Source organism: Heptranchias perlo, chromosome 12 (genome assembly GCF_035084215.1).
Source record: "Heptranchias perlo isolate sHepPer1 chromosome 12, sHepPer1.hap1, whole genome shotgun sequence".
NCBI classification, from domain to species: Eukaryota; Metazoa; Chordata; class Chondrichthyes; order Hexanchiformes; family Hexanchidae; genus Heptranchias; species Heptranchias perlo.
In genome coordinates this window covers 40,514,309-40,526,579 of record NC_090336.1, presented here as the reverse complement: position 1 = coordinate 40,526,579, position 12,271 = coordinate 40,514,309, and the positions used below count along the sequence as shown (strand labels likewise).

Here is a 12,271-nt window from a genome sequence, read left to right as displayed (position 1 = left end):
AACCCATAATATTTCACAACTGTCATTTTATTGGAGGAAAGCTAAGGTAACTTGAAATACATTTAGTGCAGAAGGAAGAAAGAAAAGGTGAACTAAAATAGATTTAACGTGGACTATGAACAATGACAAGCAACCACTTTTTTACCTAGACTGTCAAAATATAAATTTGATTTCTTATTTTAATTTGGTGATGCCATATCCTCTATTGTTGGTCCAAATTGTCCAGTTTTTTAAAACATTATATTGCAATAAGATACTGTCATTTAGTTACTCTATACCCTGCTTAGGTTAGTCTGGGAAATAACAATTTGAATTTAAACTCTCGAAATAGAACAGTTAGTTTTCTATTCTGATTATCTCATAATTCAAATCCAAATCCTATTAAAATGATAGCTGTAGTTGTTCTCACCCTGACAAGTTAACATATTATAAGACATATGTGATGCTCATCAATGATCAAGGCTGGGCTCATTCATGAAGAACAGTCACATGGGAGAGGTACCAGAGGGCTGCTGGCCAATGTGGAACTGTACTTCTGCCTGAATCTCTGCATTCAGATTAGGGAAAAAACAAAGAAGAATACTGGAGGAGGAACAAGGAGGGTGAGCCCAAAAACTAACTTCTGTTTATATTGAGACTACAGTTAACAAGGACTTCTTTTAAAAAAAAAGCAAAAAAAACTGAAAAGTTTCCATGCATAGAGTAACCTAGGATCCCAAACTCTCCGCATGCAAAAGCCAAACTGGCAATAAATTTGGGCGAAGACTGCTGCTAAGCATAAATATTGATTTAACATTACGTTTTAGCTAGTACTTGGGTGAAAGGGAAATATTATTTTTTCAATACCAAATCTGCCTTGGTCATATTGCATTAACCATAAAGCAGAAAAATCAATTTCTATATTTCTCTGCACATAGTCTCCATATTTTTCCATGTTCAAGTCTCTTCAGTCAATGACATTCAAAACTGACAAAACAGATGCGATTAGCACTGAAGGCCCCAGCTAAAACCACTGGATAGAACCTCAACTACTGAAATTTAAAAAATATATATTCTTAGTTCATCTCAACTGCTGTAGTTTCTCTTCTTGTTGACTCAGCTTTGGAGTAACACAAGTATCAGGTGTCATTCAGTACATTACTATACAGCTGCAGCATAAGTCAACTTCACTAAAAACCAACATACATGAATTATGTAGAAAACTATTTACAAAGCCCACTTTAACTCACCATAAAGTTGGCTGACAGCAAAAGGTCTACCTGAGTATTAAAAGCATGCTTGTGAATCGCAATGCAACTGTACTTGAAGAGCATTTAAGTATCTGCATGTGCTATAGAGGTTACTGTTGTTTTATATCACATCAACCAAGTGCCAATAACAAGGGTCAACACTGAGTGCTTTTACTTCTAACACACTAAACATAGACTAACAGAAGAAATAGGACATGACATGATCCACTACATGAACGACATAAAGAAAAACATTAGGATCAACTGCCCACTTCAAACCAGTGAAGGATTTACTAGTAGTAAACAGCTAAAATCAAAATTAATTGAAAGTTTAAAAAAAAGCTGAAATTTGAAAGCATAACTGATTGTTCAAACAGTTGGATCCTATAAATCCAAATATTAAAATTGAGACAGCAGCACTGAGGAGGGAAAGTATCTTCCCGTAGCCATTATGGATTGGTATTTACACCATTTATAGGTGGGCTTTGCCCTTTACACATGTGGTAGAAAAGAAAGCAAGAAAGAAAGAAAGAAAGAAAGAAAGCAAGCAAGAAAGAAAGGAAGAAAGGAAGAAAGAAAGCAAGAAAGAAAGGAAGAAAGATAGATAGATAGAAAGACAGACTAGCATTTATATCGAGTTTTTCATGACCTCAGGACATCCCAAAGCTCTTTACTTTTGAAGTTTATTCACTGTTGTAATGTAAGAAACATGATAGCCAATTTGTGTACAGCAAGATCCCACAAACAACAATGAAATAAATGACCAAATCATCTGTTTTAGATGTTGGGAGATAAATGTTGGCCAGAACACGGGAAGAAATCCCCGGCTATTCTTCGAATAGTACTGTGGAATCTATTACATCCACCTGAGAATGCAGACGGTCTGAAATCTCATCTGAAAGATGGCACCTCCGGCAGTGCAGCACTCCCTATGTACTGCACTGAAGTGCCAGCCTAGATTATGTGCTCAAGTCTCTGGAGTGGAACTTGAACCCACAACCTTCTGACTCAGAGATGAGTGTGCTGCCACTCAGCCATGGCTGACACCTAAGAAAGAAATTACACATAGAAAGAAATGCCATACTACCCAATTCACTAATAAATCTTTAAAAAATACTGCAGATTTCCTCATCATTTGCTTTTGCATACTAATGTCAAAGAACAGCTGCTCAATTAAAATCTTCGGCATTTCAGGTTTTACAACAATACTGTTGTTTTTTAATCCGTGCAAATAGATTTAAAGAGATGTTTAAAACATTATACGCTTGGGATAAGACTAATTACTTAAAAAGCCAAAATCCTCTCATTATACATTACTTCAGTAATAAGATTTTCGCACTTCCATAAACACCTTCAGAATATTAAGGATTATCATGGGGCACATTTTCTCCTATTCAGTGGTTACTATGGAGGACCAAATTCCCATAATTTAATGTGCTGATTATGTTCAGTAGATATATTTACTGTAAAATTGAAGCATTTCCATCTAAATTCCAAACTAAAAATAAGTTCTAGAAATAGGAATATACAATTCTAGAAATGACAGAGACAATGGTATCATCAGCTTTACTGAACAAACTATAAGAACAGGTGCTGCAGTGATGGTTTCTTAAAGCCAGCCAGATTCTTTAAAAGAATGGTTTCAATACAAGCAAAACCTGAAAATTGGATTACTCAGGAGTACAGGTGGCCCAGTGGTTAACACCATTTCTTTTTGCAACAAGTACCTCTATGGCCATGTTACAATGTACTGCATCTTAGGAGGAAACTTATATTCACTTCATAAGAAATTCATTTTTGCAACATACTGCACCAAGCACAAGGGCAAGAGCAGCATTAGAATTCAGAAGGGAAAATGAAATGCCCATGACAAAAATATCTTTGTAAAATGTTATAGATGTGAAAATTACACTAGTCCAGTAGGCTAGGACAGTTAAAAAGGAAAATCTTCTTATGGAGGATGAAGGTATGGCAGAGATACTAAGTAAGTACTTTGCTCAGTTTTCACAGAAGAATGTGGTAGTCCAGATGAAAAGGTACAAGAGAAAGATAGATAAGGAAGTAGTGTTGAAAATATAAAAGTGGAAAACACACTGGGCCCTGATGGCACGCATCCCAGAATGTGTAGGGAAGTTAGGGATGAAATCGCAGATCACAGTCTTTCAAACCTTCTTGGATGTTTGGTTGTGCCAAAGGACAGGAGGATTCTCAATGTAATACACATGTTCAAAAGGGGAGAAAGGAATAAACCAGATAACTATAAACTAGTCAGCCTAACATTAGTGTAGGGGGAAGCTTCTACAGGCCATAAAACAAGATAAAATTAATACTAACCTATAAAGACAGATTTGTAAAAGGCAAATCATGACTGACAAATTTTATAAATTGTCTTGAGTTAATAATTGAGTTTCGATAGAAGAAATGCAGCAGATGTGGATTATCAAAAGTAATTTGATACAGTTCTTCATAAGAGAATTCTTGAAAGGACACATGGTATTAAAGGGAATGTGACAGAATGGATAGGATGGGTATAGAAAACAAAGTCACGGTTAATGTATGTTTTTTCAACTGAGAATACAACAATGCCGTGCCCCTGGGTCTGTATTGGGACCTCTGCTTCTCTTTTATTTCATAGAGGCATAATATCAATACTTGTTGGCCTCTATTGCAAGGGGGTCAGAGTACAAGCGTAAGGAAGTCTTGCTACAATTGTACAGGGCCTTGGTGAGACCACACCTGGAGTACTGTGTACAGTTTTGGTCTCCTTACCTAAGGAACGATGTACTTGCCTTAGAGGCAGTACAACAAAGGTTTACTAGATTGATTCCTGGGATGAGAGGATGGTCTCCTATTGAGTAAAATGGGCCTATATTCTCGGGAGTTTAGAAGAATGAGAGGGTATCTCCTTGAATCGTATAAAATTCTTAGTGGACTTGACAGGGGTAGATGCTGAGAGGCTGTTTCCCCTGGCTGGAGAGTCTAGAACTAGGGGGCAAAGTCTCAGCATAAGGGGTCAGCCATTTAGGACTGAGATGAGGAGGAATTTCTTCACTGAAATAGAAATTCAGGTGATGAATCTTTGGAATTCTCTACCCCAGAGGGCTCTGGACACTCAGTCGTTAAGTATATTCAAGGCTGAGATCGAAAGATTTTTGGACTCTAAGGGAATCAAGGGATATAAGGATCAGGCGAGAAAGTGGAGTTGAGGTCGAAGATCAGCTATGATCTTACTGAATGGTGGAGCAAGCTCGAGGGGCCATATGGCCTACTCCTGCTCCTATTTCTTATGTTCTTATATACAGACATTAAAATAGGAAGCATGGTTAATCTTGGAAAGATCAGTAAGTCATATGAGGAGGACAAAGACATGTTAGTAAACTGAACCGATTGATGACAGATGAAATTTAATGCAGAGAAATGTAGGGTGATTCATTTTGGTAGGAAGAATACCAAGAGAGGGCATATACATTAAATGGCAAAAGGGAAGTAAATAAATATTTGAAAAAGGAAAAAAAAATCCAGGCACAATTTGCCAAAAGGCCTCCTTCTGTACTGTAAAATTCTGACTCTACAATAATTCCTGGCTGATAGTGACCATTTGGAGCTCACCGGAACCCAAGAACCCTCACCAAAAATGTGAATAATGGGGGAATCTCAGCTATATCAATGGTTTCATTTACCCGTTCCCTCTCCTGAAGGCAAGGACTCCTTGATGAGGTATAGTTCGAGCAGCACCAGGTGCCACTCTGCATGTGGAAGAGAGAGAGAGAGAGATTGTGGGCAAGCTATTGAACTGTAGAGGGCATCACAGGCCGGCCCGGTCCCGTTGACGACCGGCGCCAACAGGGAGTTGTATTCCTGTAGGAGTTATTACAGGCGAGGAGCTTGAGAGAGAAAGTATTCATACAGAAGAAATGGACCGCGCTAAGTTACTAATGACCCAGTTGCTCGACTTCTCAATGGTTTGAGCGAAGTTTAGCGCTCTCATTTGGACCAGGTTGTACTCACTGTCCCTGTCCTCCTCCGCAGCCTCCTCCTCCCGGCCCCTAGCAACAGCTGAGCGTCCTCGGCGGAGCAATGCGACACGGCGCGGCGCACGCCGGGAGTTGTAGTCCGCCAACCAGGACTGGGGGAACTACAACTCCCGCGAAGCCACCCTCGGCGGGCGCTTTCCTCCTCCCACCGCAATAGGCCTCCCCGGGGGGGGGGAACAACCCATCGCCCTTGGGTCCTGCACCGAATCTGAGCGGGGGAGAGGGGAGGAGATGTGTCATTTTATGTCTCCTGTGACATTGCGTAGTAAGATGGTGTGTCCTAAATCGTTTTGGTCTGGAATATGTTGTTATTATAAGCGCTCCCAAGGAATTAATATCACAAGATCGCGGCAGATAAAGTTCAAAATGCGGTTTTGCCCGGCCGGAAATTCCAATCTGTAGTAAACGAGCCTCCTTTGAATATGAGGATAAGTACGGTCATTGGTTCACAGTAATAAACTATCACTCTTATTAATACATCAATCCCCCCCACTCTTATTAATACACCAATCCCCCACTCTTACATATTATACACCAATCCCCCCCACTCTTATTAATACATCAATCCCCCACTCTTACATATTATACATCAATCCCCCCCCACTCTTATTAATACATCAATCTCCCCACACCCCTACATATTGTACATCAGTCCCCCCACCCCTACATATTATACATAAATCTCACCACTCTTACATATTATACACCAATCCCCCCCACTCTTATTAATACATCAATCCCCCCACTCTTATTAATACATCAATCCCCCCCACTCTTACACATTATACACCAATCCCCCCACTCTTACATATTACACATCAATCCCCCCCACTCTTATTAATACACCAATCCCCCCCACTCTTACATATTACGCATCAATCCCCCCCACTCTTACATATTATACTACAATCCCCCCACTCTTATTAATACATCAATCCCCACACCCCTACATATTGTACATCAATCCCCCCACTCTTACATATTATACACCAATCCCCACACCCCTACATATTATACACCAATCCCCCCACCCCTACATATTATACATAAATCTCACCACCCCTACATATTATACACCAATCTCCCCACTCTTATTAATACATCAATCCCCCCACTCTTATTAATACATCAATCTCCCCACTCTTATTTATACACCAATCTCCCCACTCTTACATATTATACACCAATCTCCCCACTCTTACATATTATACACCAATCTCCACACTCTTACACATTATACACCAATCTCCACACTCTTACACATTATACACCAATCTCCACACTTACATATTTATACACCAATCTCCCCACTCTTATATATTATACACCAATCTCCACACTCTTACTTTTATACATCAATCTCCACACTCTTACATATTATAGAGTAATCCTCATATTCATACATTTTATACACTAATACCCATACTCTTACATATTATACACGAATCTCCCAATTCTTACATATTATACACCAATTTCCACACTCTTACATATCATACACCAATCTCTCTACTCTTACATATTTATTCACCAATCTCCCCGCCCACCAACTACTTGCATTTATATAGCACCTTTAATGTAGTAAAACACCCCAAGTCGCTTCACAAGAGTATTTCAGAGAAAATTTGACACCAAGCCGCATAAGGAGATATTAGAACAGGTGACCAAAAGCTTGATCCATGAGGTAGGTTTTACGGAGCTTTTATACTTTATTGGCTGTGAAGCACTTTGGGATGTCCTGAGGTCATGAAAGGCTCTATATAAATGCAAGTCTTTCTTTCTTAAAGAAGGAGAGAGAGGGTGGGATGCTGAGAGATATAGGGAAGAAATTTCAGAGCTTAGGGTCTAGACAGCTGAAGGCACAGCCGCCAGTGGTGGGGCAAAGGAAATCGGGGATGCACAAGAGGTCAGAATTGGAGTAACGCAGTGTTCTCAGAGGTAGGGCCAGAACAGGTTACAGAGATAGGGAGAGGCGAGGCCATGGAGGGATTTGAACACAAGGATGAGAATTTTACATTTGAGGTGTTGCTGGACCGGGAGCCAATGTAGGTCAGTGAGCACAGGGGTGATGGGTGAACGGGACTTGGTGCGAGTTAGGATACAGGCAACAGAGTTTTGGATGAGCTCAAGTTTACGGAGGATGGAAGATGGGAGGCCAGCCAGGAGAGCATTGGAACAGTCAAGTCTGGAGGTAACTAAAGTATGGATGAGGGTGTCAGCAGCAGTTTGGCTGAGGCTGGGGAGGAGACGGGTGATATTACGGAGGTGAAAGTAGGCGATCATTGTAATGGAGAGGATATGGAATCAGAATCTCAGCTCAGGGTCAAGTGGAACGCTGAGGTTACAAACAGTCTGGTTCAGCCTCTAACAGTGGCCAGGGAGGGGGATGGAGTCAGCAGCTGGGAACTGAGTTTGTGGCGGGGGCTGAAGAAAATGGCTTCGGTCTTCCCAGTGTTTACGAGAGAAAATTGCAGCTGATCCAGGACTGGATGTCAAACAAGCAGGCTGACAACACAGGCAGTGCAGGGGACAAGAGAGGTGGTGGAGAGGTAGAGCTGGGTGTCATCAGCAAATATGTGGAACCTGAAACGAAGCCCTCGGATGATGTCGCCGAGGGGCAGCACATCAATGAGGAAGCGGAGGGAGCCAAGACTAGATCCTTGAGGGACTTCAGAGGCAGTGGTGTGGGGGCAGGTAGATAGGCCATTGCTGGAGATGTTCTGGCCACGATTGGATAGTTAATAGTGGAACCAAGCGAGGGCGTTCCCACTCAGATGGACAATGAAGGAGAGACATTGGAGGAGGATGGTGTAGTCGACCGTGTCGGAGGCTGCAGAGAGGTTGAGAAGGATGAGGAAGGATAGTGTACCATGGTCACAGTCACAGAGGATGTCATTTGTGACTTTGATTATAGCTGTATCAGTGCTGTGGCAGGGCGGAAACTTGTTTGGAGAGATGTGAAAATGAAGTTCCAGGAAAGGTGGGTATGGATTTGGGAGGCGGGAACATGTTCAAGGACTTTGGAGAGGAAAGGGAGATTGGAGATCAGCCTGTAGTTACAGCATATGTTAAAGCAAAATCAATCTAAATTTAAAGCTTTTCTAGGGATGCTACTTTTAGACTTATATCACTGTTTATTGCTGAAGGCTGATTCTTTTATCCAAATTAGCAGTTGAAAAATGGGCCTAGAATTTCGATGATGCTATTGCCTGTGTTTCTGGTGCAAAAAGGGTGCCTAAGCTTCTAAAATGGCAGGCGGGACGCACGCTCTCATTACATGCTGGAAGTGCGCCACCTGCCATATTGGTAAAGGCAGAAAAATAGGCGTCCAGGACCCCCACCTGAAACTGGTGTTATGCCCTTTTGCATTTGCAAATAAGGGGTCTAATGCCGATTTGAGGACCCCTTTGTAATATTGTGCTGTCAGGCTGGCTATGTTTAAGAAAAGATGGTCTACATGTGGACTAACCAGAGGTACTTAATAGGAATTGCTGCAAGCCACCACCAAAAAGATACATTTTTAAGAAAATACTTACCTGAACATGGAACCAGGAGGTGCAGGACTGCTCCCCCAGCTCCACATTGAAACCACGGGATGCTGCCGGGCACCACTCACCCCTCTCCCAATTACCTCCTTCCCTTTCCCGATCATTGCTTCCCCCTCTCCTAATTGCTTCCCCCCATCTCTCCTGACCGCTTACCCCCCCTCTCCCAGTCGCCCACCCTTCCCTCCTGATGTCTTCCCTTCCTCTCCTGGCTGCCCCTACCTCCTGACCGATTCCACCCCCCACTCTCCAGATCGCCACCCACCCCTCCCAGAACCTACCTGTGACGCCCAGCAGGGATCTGCGTCTCGCCAGCCTCATGTAAATGAGGCCCGTGGCTCAATATCAGGTGCATCTTGGGCATATCCGTTCCGGCGCAGCGATCGTTCCCTGCACCCATTTCGCGCTGGCCTACCGCCGCAAACCAATTTCCAGGCCATAGTCTCCAGCTGATGCACGTTCAACCCATACCAGGATCTTTAATAACATGGCTCTTTGAGAGTTCCATTGTACCTTTTACAACACCCCCTGATGTTGGTAAGAAAGAACAATAGTCAAAAGCAGAAAAATATCCTGAGCTGGAATTGAAAATTGAAAAGAAACAAAGTGGGCTGAATGAAGATTTATTGAAGCTGAACTGTTGTAACAATGTTAGAAGCAATTACAGCTCATGTATTGAAAATAATTGAATTTTTTTTAAAAATAAAATCAATGTAATGCAATGTTTTCATCATTTAACAACATAAAAGAATTTCATAAACCCAAAGTAATTGAATTTTGAAATATAAAATGAAGGTCATTTTTAATCGTTGATTTATCAAACAAATTATAGCCAAAAAGTAGCATTTGTACACCTATCAAAAAGCTGTAGAGTGGTTGTTCTGCATTATCAGAATCTGTGATAATCAATTTCACTATAAATCTTTTATTTCTAATATTATTTTATGTTTCTTCTCCTTTCAAAGGTACTGTCTTCTTTCCATTGCAGCAATGTCCCTGCAAATGGTTTCAGCTGACAGCAATGCAGTCCTTATACATACTGGATTCTCCTTATTGAATTTTCATGGTGAAGTCTTTTTTTTTGGCCAGAAAGGGTGGCCCAAAAGATCCTGCTGCACAGGTGTGTTTCTTCTTCATCTCAAAGGTCACAAACTCAAACTAAGAGCTGTTTCATTTTCATCTGACTCATGCTATCTTCCACCGTTGCGTTGTCCTGCAATAACTCATTACTCAGATCCCTCAGAAACAAACACCCTTTTTTATCTCATTCATGGTGGGAGAGCTCCAAATAATGAACTGCCTGATTTACTTTACCTCATGATGGTTTACAGCAATGCTGGTAACAAGAGAACATCTCTTCGTTGCATCGAGAAAAATCTAAAAGGAGATGTCCCCCAAGGAAGATATGGTCACACTATCAATGTGATTCAGAGCAAGGGACAAACTATGTGTGTCTTGTTTGGGGGTAGATGTTACCGGCCTCCAGGGCAAAGAACCACAGAAAACTGGAACAGTGTAGTGGATTGTTTGCCACAGGTTTTTCTGATTGATATAAACACTGGCCATTGCACATCCCACATGCTTCCAGAAATAGAAGATGGGTTTTCATTCCATGTCTCCATTGCAAAAATTGACACTGTCTACATATTAGGTGGCCATTCCATTGAAACCAATCATCGTCCTGCAAGATTGCTTAGTCTAAAAGTTGATCTGTTAGGGATCTATCCAAGTGTAAACTGCACAATACTGCATAGTGGCATCTCTGTATCAAGTGCAATTGTGACCCAGGCTGGCAAAGATGAATTCATCATTGTTGGTGGCTATGAATCCGAGAGTCAGAAGCGAATGATTTGTAACACCGTCATTTTGGAGAATGACAACATTCAGATTTTGGAAAAGGAGCCTCCAGCATGGACTAGTGATATTAAAGCAAGCAAAACCTGGTTTGGTAGTGATATGGGAAGTAGTGCAGTGTTAATCGGCATTCCTGGAGAAACCAAACAAGATGCAGCTGAGGCAAACTACTTCTATTTGGTAAATTTTGGACAGTTAGAGGAAGAAAGCCAAGTTTCTGCCAGCCAGGAATCCTTTACTGATCCAGAGGAATGCAGCACACTTGAAGATTCAGAAGAATTTCACTTTGAAGTGGAAGCTGATGGCTCTGATGATGTGGAGAACTTGGATAATGCTGATGAGGAAGGTTACTGGATTAAATGTAGTGCCACCTGTAATGTGAATATCAACATCTGGGTGCCTTATTACTCCACAGAACTCAACAAACCTGCTATGATCTTCTGCTCCAATGGAAGAGATGATGGGCACTGGGTACATGCCCAGTGCATGGATCTCGCAGAATCACAGCTGATTCAGTTTTCTCAGGAGAACACAAAGTACTTTTGCAATGAGCATCATATTGACAGAGGAATTAAAACTCCACAGAAGAAAAAACAGATAAAGCGAACACCAATAAAATCCCCACGTAAGAAATCACCAGCAACACTGAAAAGGACGCCAATGAAAAAGAGCTTTCTGAAGAGACTGTTTGATTGAAATTGCAAGAGTTTTAGCAGTAATTCTAGACTTGGAAAATGATTGACAATGCAACAATTTAGATTTGGCATTTGGGGCATAGAATTATCTGTGCATTCTGATATCCAACTTATTTTAGACTTATTACTGTACGAAATATCAGACATAATTGTATGAACTATATATGCAGCATACAACAATCAGTGGACTAAAAGTCAACTCTGCATTAGCATTGTATTGGCTATATGTACCATGGTGTGAATTATTTCTTGTTAAATAAAAAAATGTACATAGTTTTGTTTAACAAAAGATCTAATAGAATTGCAATGTTGTCTACTGACACTGTTATATTGTAAACTGCAGAAGATTCTCAGAATACAGTAGGCCAGAGTAGAACACATTTAAAATGCAATAAATACAATTGAATAAACATTTAAATGATGCAGTGCAGAAACCTAGGAAGTTTGTTGTTTGATCTTTGGCTATTTGGTAATTTTAGCTCCAATGTTTCTTTGGTGTTACTGCCTTGAATTTAATGTTTGATGCACAAATAGGTTTTAAAGAGTCTGCTTGCAAATATAATTTTGGTGCTATGCTTGTTAAAACAACCATTATTAACTTTACTCCTGTGGTGCTAATTTTCTACGTAAATAAAAATAATAATTAAAGTCTTGAAGGTTTTCTTTGAGTCCAGCGCAATAATTATCAACATAAAATCTGATACACACCATTCTATGGAGAGTATCATGTAACATAAAGAGCAAAGAAGCAGTGGTCTACAGAAATTGGGCCTAAGTGACAAATCCCAAAAATTGGATTCGTACCCATGCTCCATTTTTTTTTTATTCGTTCACGGGATGTGGGCGTCGCTGGCAAGGCCAGCATTTATTGCCCATCCCTAATTGCCCTCGAGAAGGTGGTGGTGAGCCTTGAT

The 12,271-nt window shown here is 40.9% G+C and overlaps 2 protein-coding genes across 2 annotated transcripts in view; one reads left to right on the top strand and one right to left on the bottom strand.

Moving 5' to 3' along the window:
- The window catches only part of iftap (intraflagellar transport associated protein), a 79,139-nt gene extending 73,817 nt beyond the window's left edge, over window positions 1-5,322 (bottom strand). Inside the window, exon 1 of the mRNA XM_067993526.1 lies at window positions 5,238-5,322. The gene's annotated coding sequence lies outside the window, so the exon portion shown is untranslated. The remainder of the gene's footprint in view (window positions 1-5,237) is intronic.
- Window positions 5,323-9,798: 4,476 nt separating this feature from the next.
- Window positions 9,799-11,431, top strand: rag2 (recombination activating gene 2). Its single transcript, XM_067993525.1, has one exon. It carries the CDS (start codon window positions 9,799-9,801, stop codon window positions 11,356-11,358), a length of 1,560 nt encoding a protein of 519 aa, XP_067849626.1. The 3' UTR covers window positions 11,359-11,431.
- The last annotated feature ends 840 nt before the right edge of the window (window positions 11,432-12,271 follow it).